This window comes from Pollicipes pollicipes, unplaced genomic scaffold, assembly GCF_011947565.3.
Source record: "Pollicipes pollicipes isolate AB1234 unplaced genomic scaffold, Ppol_2.1 Scaffold_4861;HRSCAF=5738_pilon_pilon_pilon, whole genome shotgun sequence".
In the NCBI taxonomy this organism is placed as follows: Eukaryota; Metazoa; Arthropoda; class Thecostraca; order Pollicipedomorpha; family Pollicipedidae; genus Pollicipes; species Pollicipes pollicipes.
The window spans coordinates 59744-70138 of NW_023596571.1; the positions used below are offsets into that span (position 1 = coordinate 59744).

The window sequence follows — 10395 nt, forward strand, 5'->3', positions numbered from 1 at the left end:
CAGTGACCTATTCTGACCTCTACGAAGCCCATGGAAGATGTATAATGCGGTTCCTGTTATCAATAAATTCGAAATGAGCACCAGAAACTATCCCATACAGCAAGGCTTAGAGCAATGAAAGCAGGTTGGTCTTGACCCTGGTCTGACCTTCATATCTGAACATTGGTCAACGTAATTTATTCATTCATTACTTGTGCTGCTTAAGAAAGCACCTCAGATGTGTATAGTTTCGTGCACCTCTTCGTTGTTGCATCAGATTAAACGATTTCCTAGAAATTGACTTCGCTGAAACCACGGCCAGACTTCGACCTATATCAAACTTTTGTATACCAAGCGACCCGCTATTCAATTCTCTACAGCCGGACAAAATATGGCGCGGCTAAGCCGCGCCGTTCGGAAACCACTTTGGAGAACCCTTTGGGGGGAGGGGGTGGGGTCAACTTGATCCCCCACCCGAGCGCGTGCTAGGGCGACACGGTCGTGTGGCAGTTGCGCTGTGCCGAAGAGAGGGGCCGTTTGTGGCCATCAGAAGCTATGCCACCCAATTATTTGGGCAACCTTTTCACTCGCGGGTTTGAGTGAACGAAAAATGCATCCTCAAGCCACTGCACTTATCGACCCTTCTTGACTCAAGTAGCTGAACAGCCGAACAGCCGTGCGGTGATCAATGTCAGTGTCCACTCGCATGTTGAATAAATCAACGGCACTTTCCCTCCTTGCATTCCTTATGCTTGCATGATATTCCGGGTGAATGACGTTGGCGGGCTGTTTGGCTCGAGCATAAACGACGCTCTGATAAAGCTGTGATCGGAGGCTCAGACCCACCCAAAACATGTGGAGCGAATCAACTACATTCTGAGACAACTATGCAGTTTGTCATTGCATATCTGTATTGTATAGAACTGAAAGCCTTCTCATACTGACAAAAGCATGTCCCCGACCGCAAGCTACATGGCAGAAGGCTAAACGTCCAATGAGTAGCCAAAATAACGGTATGGGCAGCATGTGGGGATGTTAAACAAAATAGATGATGATGATGATGATTTGGGGTTTTAGGGCGCATCGACTGCTATAGGTCATGCAGCGCCCATAACTATCAATTTATGCAGGGGCGTCAATCAGAAAAGTGCATCAACCAGGTCACCCTATAAAGCCTTGGTAATCAGCCTAGCATCATGATGAAAAGATCACTGGGAAATCTATAGCGCGCAGAAACTGGAGCACTTTACCAAACTCGACGGCGTTCGAAGAATCCCCTAAAAAGTCACATAGCGTGCGACTCTGGACGTGGTGTCCGAAAAACTGTGCTCTCGTTGCAGTAAGGTGGCGGCAAGCGAAAACAAAATAGATCTGCAAGCGGCGGTCGAAAAGGAAATGACGTATTCCAAACCGTTTCCGTGCGAACATCTTACACCAACACTGAATACTAGTTCCTGCATAGCAGACAGCTTAACTAATCCGTGCTGGGACCATCCTCGGAACTGCGCGACACAAAGGAAATCAAAAATATTACAGCATTTGTGATGTCGCCAAACGCACCCAACGTAAAACCAGCGCGTGCCCAGTCTCAGCAATACGGATACCAAACGAAAAGTTGGCATCTTAATAGTCAATGAACATGTGAGCCTAAACACGCCCGAGAGGAAGCATTTGAGACGAGAAGAGACCTGACGCCACCCACAACGCACGTACACATGTCAAGAACAAACTAGGCCGCAAAACAACGCGATAATCGGCAAACGAGGAAGACTCACAAAACTCACGACACAAGACCGATTGAGACGAGTCTGGAGCCCCAAGCTAATACGTCAGCGAAGCCGCGCCCGATGTCCAATGCATCACACTGGACTCCCGATACCGTCACCCCCAGCCCAGACCAGCGCGTGCAAGCGGGCGTGTGTGAAAGACGTCAGCTCTCGCCACCTCCCCAGTAACAGCCCCCTATCACGGTCACCATCTCACGGCGACTGGGCCACCCTCTGCACCGCCTGCAGTACAGAAGCATTCCACTCCCATGTGCGCGACGTTCGCAAACGCTCGAAGCGAGCGCAGTGCTTCCCCGTATCCCGAACACGCGAGTGAGTTTGGCAGGCGTCCTGCCAACACAGCTCTTTTCAGTAGTCTTTTTTTAGCCATGTCCTAAAGTGGGATCCTCCGACACGGGGGCAGTACAGTAGTGTCGACAGAAGTGTTCCGTACGGTGTGTGCTGCTGTAGGGTGCGAGGGTGTGCACGGACGTCACACTGTCCAGTGGCCCTGAGCGCCGGCGCGACGCCACCGTGTCCCTGTCCGCCGGTGTGGTACTGTGACGTCATTAGCGAGCTCTGGCAGTGCAACGCCGGCGCGACGCTACCATGTCCCTGCACGCCGGTGTGGTACTATGACGTCATCAGCAGGCTCCGGCAGTGCATTCACCCGTCCCGCGCGTGCCGCCCTGCCGGGCCCGCCGCGCCGGCGCCGGCATCAGCCGCAGGGCGGGTCTGGCGTGCGGCCGGCTGGTCTCGCAGCAGGCGTCAGACGCTAGGAGTCCCAACACCACACGTCTCGCCCCCGGAGGACTTCGTTGACGCTGACGTCAGCGCGCTCACGCCACACTTCCGCCGTCCCGCACTCCTAGCCGGCGATCGCACCCGCCAGCGGTACACTCCCGGAGCCGACCTTCGCCGCCTGGCGCGCGCGACTACCGCTCCAGGCACGAGCGACAGAACACGGGAAGACACACTCACTAGCACGGCCGGCGCGAGAGACCCTGCGCGAGGCCACGTCACCCGACCTTCCCGAAACGGCACTTGGCTCTGGTTTGGTCCGCGTCGACACCGCCGGCGGCGCCGCCTAGTGGCCACGGCGCTTGGAGGCGCGCCGCCGGCCACCCTGCTGCTGCTCGCCGCCCATGGAGCCGCTGCACAGGTTGTTGAGCAGGTCTTCCAGGTCGCGGTCACTGCAACGGGAGATGCGCTCGCTCAAGCGGGGACGGCCGACGTCCGCGACCACCGCGTGCTTCGGACAGCGACAGCCATCGCGGTAGACGTCCCGAACCGCGGCGTCTTACCGTACCGCGCACGGTTCGCGCGGCGGGCGGGCGAGGGTTGCAAGGACGGGCGAGGCCGCCAAGGAACACAGCACGACGCCGGCCACACACACACACACACACACACACACACACACACATACGCACGCACGCACGCACGCACGCACGCACGCACGCACGCACACACACACACACACACACACACACACACACACACACACACACACACACACACACACACACACACACACAGACACACACACACACACACACACACGGAGACGCCTGCACGCAGCTTCAGCGGCCACCCAGTCCTAGGACAGGCGAGAGAACCCTTATAAGGTCAGCTGGCATCCTCCCACAGAACCAACACCACAAACGCACACTGATTGCCGCTGCCTTGTTGCCAGCAGTTTTGCCCAAGGCGGTGCGTCTTGGCCGGCGCCACTTACGAGGGCTCGTCGACGGGCTGGCGGTGCCGTTTGGCACCCGAGATGATGCGGTACTGAACCGTGTGGTGGTTGGCCTGCAGGTGCTTGAGGCTCTGCGCCTGGCAGCCGGCCCACTCGCTGATGTCGAACACCGCGCCGTCCATGCAGGCGTAGTAGCGCCAGAACATGCCCAGCCAACTGCTCTCGGCCCAGATGTCACCCTGCGGAAGCGTGCACACGTCAGCGCTGACGACATTACAGCCGACGCGTCACATCCAGCCCTGTGCCAGCCCCCTCCAGACGCTCAAACCCTAGCCTTCCCCCCCCCCCCCCCCCAACACCCAAGCCCTAAGCTAGCCCTCCTCCCGACACCCAAGCCCTGAGCTAGCCCCCATCCCGACACCCAAGCCTTGCGCCAGGCATCTCCCGACACCCATGCCCTGTGCCAACCCCCTTCTGGCGCCCAAACCCTGTACCAGCTCTCCTCCCGACGTTCATACGCCGTCCAATGACACACACGAGACGCCCGCACCACCAGTGCAGCGTCGGCCGGGGGCCGTGCAGCCGAGCCCTGACCTCGCGCGCCGCGTGGCGGATCTTGCAGGTGGCGCAGTCTCGCGCCGCGTACGCCGGCCGCGGCACTTTGGTGCGTCGGTGACGCTGGCTGCAGTTGTTACACCTGGCGGAGCGCGACGCGCGTCACGACCGGTGAGCGCGCCGTCCACGTCACCACATCTCTGACCGGTTGGACCGCGCGCGGCATCGTGCCGCCACGAGTGTGAGCCGTGGGATCATCGGCTATGGGATAACTTAACATGCGGAAAACAGCGTGACTGGGAAAAACGCACATAGGTAGCAATACGGAAGTCCGAATTAACTCTGTGACGCTGAAGAAAAATACTGACGGAAGAAAACAAAGAGCTGGCAGCGAGCAGTTATAGCGCAGCGCACTTCAACGTCATGAAATTCACCTGTGACGAACACAGCCCTCTCATGATCTCCAACTTAGGTGATACATAACATTTGTTATATATCCCAAATCGGTCATATATCCCAACCAAGACTTATTCCAACTCAAAAGCACCCCATGTTTGCAATTCAGCATGCAGCAGCTGTGATATGGCATGTGAATTAACTGATTGTTGCTTGACATCATAACAGCTTGCCCCTGATCTACAACACGCCTTCAGAGACTGCTATAACCACCCACCCCGATCGGAAACCAATAGGATTTGACGCCACCTGAGCTGGCGCGCGGCGCCGCACTGCACGGCCGCCAGCGACCGCGGGAGACCCACCTGAGCGTGTTCTGCGTCTCCTCCATCTTCTCGCGTAGTCGGGTCATCATCTCGTCCATGTACTGGCGGAACGCCTCGTTGACCTCGTGCTCCTCACGCGCCTCCGAGTCGAACGCCTGGCGCTTCTCCTGGGGCCAGGCAAGAGGCGGGACGGTCACGGGAGTCGCTGGCAGACCGGTCATCGAACGTCAGGTGACAGGCAGGAGGGAGCGTCAGGCGAGACAGGAGGGAGCGCCAGATGACAGACAGGAGGGAGACGCTGGCAGACCGGTCATCGAACGTCAGGTGACACGCAGGAGGGAGCGTCAGGCGACAGACAGGAGGGAGTCGCTGGCGGACCGGCCACCGAACATCAGGCGACAGGAGGGAGACGCTAGCAGAGCGGCCGCCAAGCGTCAGGCGACAGACAGGAGGGAGTCGCTGGCGGACCGGCCACCGAACATCAGGCGACAGGAGGGAGACGCTAGCAGAGCGGCCGCCAAGCGCCAGGTGACAGACAGGAGGGAGACGCTAGCAGACCGGCCGCCGAGCGTCAGGTGACAGACAGGAGGGAGACGCCAGCAGACCGGCCGCCGAGTGTCAGGTGGCAGACAGGAGTGCCAGATGACAGACAGGAGGAAGGCCCCCGAACGCCAGATGACAGACAGGAAGGAGGCCGCCGAGCGTCAGGTGACGGACAGGAGGGAGCCGCTGCAGCACATCGCAAGCCGGGCGTTGCACTGGTTCCAGGCCACCCTTTCCTGAAGGAGAGCACAAACGACAGGGGCATTCTTTTCAGGCATGATTCCGAATCAATTTAGTACAAAGAGGGGCTACACATGCCATTCACCAACACCAACATCACTCGAAATTCTGTCAGAACTAAAATCCACTGCCAACTGTTCATTTCGTACACTCATTCGGCAGCATCGTTGATCGCGTTGTTTTCCACCATTACATTTCTATTCATCGCTGCTGCTCCAACCGAGCTCAGCGCACGGTGACCGTGATAGCGAAATCGGAGCCCAGGGTGCACCACCCTGACACCACGCCTCCGTTCCTCCCTCTGCCCCCTCACACGGGCATTGACCACGCTCATCTGCAGTCACCCTGGCAACCAAGACGCGGCGAGCAGGCGCCCACTCGGCGGGCGGCGGGGAGGGGCGACTCACGGGTACGCCAACCAGCTGGAAGGCGCGCTGCAGGATCTTGAAGGCCTCCTCGGCGCCCGGACTGCGGCTCTTGTCCGGGTGCACGAGCAGCGCCTGCCGCCGGTAGTACTTACGGATGTCGGCGTCCGAGCAGTCGTGCGTCACACCCAGGATACTGCGGCCGGAGCACGGAGCCGGTCAGACGGGCGCGGCGCGGCGCGGCGAGGCGAGGGGGCACGGAGCCGGTCAGACGGGCGCGGCGCGGTAGGCGAGGCGAGGGAGCACGGAGCCGGTCAGACGGGCGCGGCGCGGTGCGGCGAGGCGAGGGAGCACGCAGCCGGTCAGACGGGCGCGGCGCGGCGGGAGAGGCGAGTCAATGGAGCACGGAGCCGGTCAGACGGGCGCGGCGCGGCGGGCGAGGCGAGGGAGCACGGAGCCGGTAAGACGGGCGCGGCGCGGCAGGCAAGGCAAGGGAGCACGCAGCCGGTCAGACGGGCGCGGAGCGGCGGGCGAGGCGAGGCGAGGGAGCACGGAGCCGGTCAGACGGGCGCGGCGCGGTGGGCGAGGCAAGGGAGCACAGAGCCGGTCAGACGGGCGCGGCGCGGCAGGCGAGGCAAGGGAGCACGGAGCCAGTCAGACGGGCGCGGCGCGGTGGGCGAAGCGAGGGAGCACAGAGCCGGTCAGACGGGCGCGGCGCGGCGGGAAGAGCGAGCACGCGGCGGCCGGAGCACGGAGCCGGTCAGACGGGCGCGGCGCGGCGGGAGAGGCGAGCACGCGGCGGCCGCCGGGGGCTGTGGCCAGAGCACGGACATGTCTTTCGATGACCGGGGAGCCGACAACTCGCCTTAAACTCGGAAAAACAAGCCCCCGATAACATCATTTCCATCGTCTTGTCGCACATCTACTGTCACGATCATTGCCACCCTGGGCCAGTTTGAGAGAGACAGACACTCCGTGCGAGTTATGTCAAGCATGCCAATACTTAGCACATCTGAAAAATGTCGGAAACACGTGTTTAAGAAAGCAGTTGACAGCCAGCTCAGCGAGTTGTAAAAGCCGCGCAGGGTCGCGCGGCACCGTCCCCGCTCCACCGCACCTGTATGGGTCAGAGTTCTTGCAGGCCAGGAGGCGCGTCATCGCCTCGTCTCCGGTGGCCGGCAGCGTGATGTTGGCCGGCAGACCGCCGGCGCGCGCGGCGGCCGAGGCGGCGGCGGCGACCGGCCGGGCGAGCCAGGCGCGCGCCGCCGCCAGCCAGGCCGTCACGGCGCCGCGCACGGCCGCCGCAGCGCCGCCCACACTCCGCCGCGTCTCCTCGGCCCAGGAGCGCGCCGCGCGCCACAGCAGCTGCGCCGACATCACCGCCACGTCCAGGACCAGGTGCAGCAGCCAGGCCAGCAGCGCCGACAGCAGCGCCACGCCCGGCGCCAGCTGCGCACGCAGGCGGCGCAGCAGCTCGCCGTCGGCGTCGCTGGCGCCGCGGCGGCCGCGCGCCGCCCGGCCCGGCCGCGACCGGAACGTCAGCTCCTTGCTGACACGCTCCGACTTGGCGGCGCCCGGCGTCAGCAGGTTGAGAGGCTGGGAGCTGCGCGACTGCGAGAGCGTCTTGTTGTCCGGCTTGCTCAGCGTCATGTCTGCAGCCCCAGAGGCGGTTCTCATCGTGACGGGAGAGCCAATAGTGGTTGAACGCGCTGGTTACGGTTCCGAACAATGACAAAGAAGCTGGAACATGGTTCGTATGTCACGTGACCTTTCTAAACCAAAAAGGCTACAGATCGTTCATTCTCCACGTACCACTACAAGTAGGCATACACCTCTACATCACGTTGCCCCGCGGTCAAGAGTCAGTGATCTCGTAGCGGCAATTTCGATCAAACGAATTTGTTGCAACCCAATCTCACCCGAAATTTAGACACCAAAACCCTGTCACCACCTCGCCCCACAAACCTAGGGCACTCACCGACTTTCTTGGTCTCGTTAGATGCCTTTCCGCAGTTCTTCTGCTTGCCGACATTGACGTCGATCTTCTTGGGGTCACCGGCTGCCGGCGGCGGCGGCGGCGGCGTGTGCACGTGCGTCTGGGCCGGCCCCAGGGTCGAGGACGATCCCAGGTTGTTGTTGTAGTTGAGTGGGCGCCGCTGGACAGGCGGTTGCACCCGGTCCGGGTTGTTGTTGAGCGTTTCAGAGCGCCGGCCGGCCGCACCCCCGGCCTCCTCCGTCGAGGCTGCCGGTCGGGGCGGGTCAGGTCACCGCCGCCCAGTACAGGCTCTGGATAGACGGACGGACGGGGGGGAGGGGGGGGGGGGGAGGGGTCGGAGTTATACTAACAAAGCAGCCATGCATGAAGCTCTCATGTGTTCCAAACAAAACATAGGATCTGACTCGCTAGGAGCCGTCACGCTAGATGGCGAACGGCTCACACAGCGGGTTGAACGCAGAATGAACAATTAGCACCGTGTTGTTCAGCAACTGATCTACTGACCCCTTGATGACACGCAATGACATCTGACCAGTGACACTCAGGTATAACTGGCACAGAAACCTACCCCAGTGATGATATAAATGAGGTATGAGGCTCTCGTAACATGTCGTACATGGATCTATCCCTAGTCCTATCGACCCTAAGCTAGCAGACAGCCCATTCCCGATCTTCTCCCGCGGCAGAGGGCTGGCGTCTCCCGTCGCCTCACCCGCTCGGGCCGCCTTCTTGCCCCTGTTCTTCCTGCCGGCGGTGTCGGCCAGCTGCTGGGCGGCCGGCCGCCGGCCGCGCACCGCCGGCGTCTCGCCGGGCGGCGCCCTGGCCAGCGGCGGCTCGTCGCGCGCCGGCCGCGCCTCCGCATCTGAGGCACGCCGGCGGCGTCCGTGGCCGCGGCCGCCGCGCCGCCCGCCGCCGCTGCCGCCGCCGCCGGCCGCCGGCTCCGCGTCCGCGGGGGAGCGGCCCGTCGGCTCGCGACGCGAACAGCGCTCGGCCGGCGCCCCGCCGCGCGGCGGCGCCGGCTTCGACAGCACGGCTGAGTAACTGGGCCGGGAGGGCGCGGCCGGCGCGGCCGGCGCGGCAGCCTCGGCGGCCGGCGGCGGGTTCACCTCCGATGGCGGCGCGGACGGCGCCGGCCGCGGCGGCTCGACGGGCGCCGGCGCGGCCGAGCCGCCCAGCAAGCCGCCAAGCAGGCTGCTGAGGAAGGAGCCGTGCGCCGGCGGCGGCGGCGACGGCGGCTGGCACGGATCAAACAGCGGCGCGTCGAAGCCGGCCAGGTGGGCGGCCAGGTTGTCGCTGATGCTGGCCGTGCCGAGCTCGCCGCCGCCGCCGCCGCCGTCGCTGCCGCCGGCTGGCGACGCCAGGTCGGCCTGGTACGGTGCCGCCGGGCCGCCGAAGTGCAGGCCGCGCCGCTCGCCGCCGAACAGCGCGTGCGGCAGCGGCGCTGGCGCGGCGCCGGCCGGCTGCCAGGCGGGCGGCGCGGCGCGGATCGGACCAAACGGCGAGTACTGGCCGTCGCCGGTGGCGTCCGGTCCCAGCTCGGCCGTAAGACGCTCGATCAGGTTGTTGATGGAGGCGCGCCGCTCCAGGTCACTGTGCGGCTCCATTGTCGGACCAGCTGTTGGAGATGAATGTGAATGTGAGAAAGGGATGTAAACAGGTTTGGTGCTATGCTGATAACCAGCGTAATAATGCTAAAAGGACTAACAACATGATGTCTTAAAGGTGGTATTTTTGTTTTCAGCATGCACTCAACCACCCTGATTACCAAATTCACAGGCTCTATAAATGTGCAAAATTATGGAGGGAGCACAGATTTATAAAACCAATACCTAGAAAAAATGCATTTGTAAGCAACTACATTATTCATAATCATAAGAGAACTGCATAAGACATACATCATGGTGATACAATGATGATCACAAAATGTCCCATAAGCAAACATCTCATTCATGAGATATGCATCATGGTGACACCAGTCATCATCAAAACACATCAAGATTGTGTAGTTCTCAATGGATCAAAATTAATTGTAATGGACAACACTGGATGTCTTATCCCAGAGGTCAAAATATCATTTCAGCTCCCTCCTCATAAGGCAATTTTGAAGGTCTGAGCATACACAAAATCAATGATATCATGCATTTTCAAAATTCTGAAACCTTACAATTCAAAACTGATGCTTCAAGCCAGAACTATAAGCAGGTTGGGCAAATAACTAAAACCAAGTAAATACAACAAACACACATGACTTACAGGTAACATATGCAGAGCAAGTTAAGCAATACCAGCTATTTGATACCTTCATAAAATTGAAAGCAGATTGGAATGATAACAAACAAGCAAAAAACAACTTTTTGAAACCTTGATATTTTCTCATTTCTACTTCAGATGTACTGAGATTTCACAGCTGAGGTTCAATGGTAATTGACACCTTATGCTTGCAGGTATCTTGAACAGTTAATTTTAGGATTCAATGACAGTACCTCATCTAGATCCATCAACATGGTCTGCTGATTTTTTAAAGCTTAGCATG

The 10395-nt window shown here is 60.4% G+C and overlaps 1 protein-coding gene across 1 annotated transcript; it reads right to left on the minus strand.

Annotated features, from left to right (window-relative positions):
• Positions 1-142: 142 nt before the first annotated feature.
• Positions 143-7104, minus strand: LOC119099663 (dnaJ homolog subfamily C member 14). Its single transcript, XM_037222729.1, has 6 exons — positions 6984-7104; positions 5909-6062; positions 4758-4885; positions 4036-4138; positions 3481-3680; positions 143-2938 (listed from the first exon to the last, which is right to left on the minus strand). The coding sequence occupies exons 1-6, from the start codon at positions 7022-7024 to the stop codon at positions 2833-2835; spliced, it is 732 nt and encodes a 243-aa protein (XP_037078624.1). The 5' UTR covers positions 7025-7104; the 3' UTR covers positions 143-2832.
• Positions 7105-10395: the final 3291 nt, after the last annotated feature.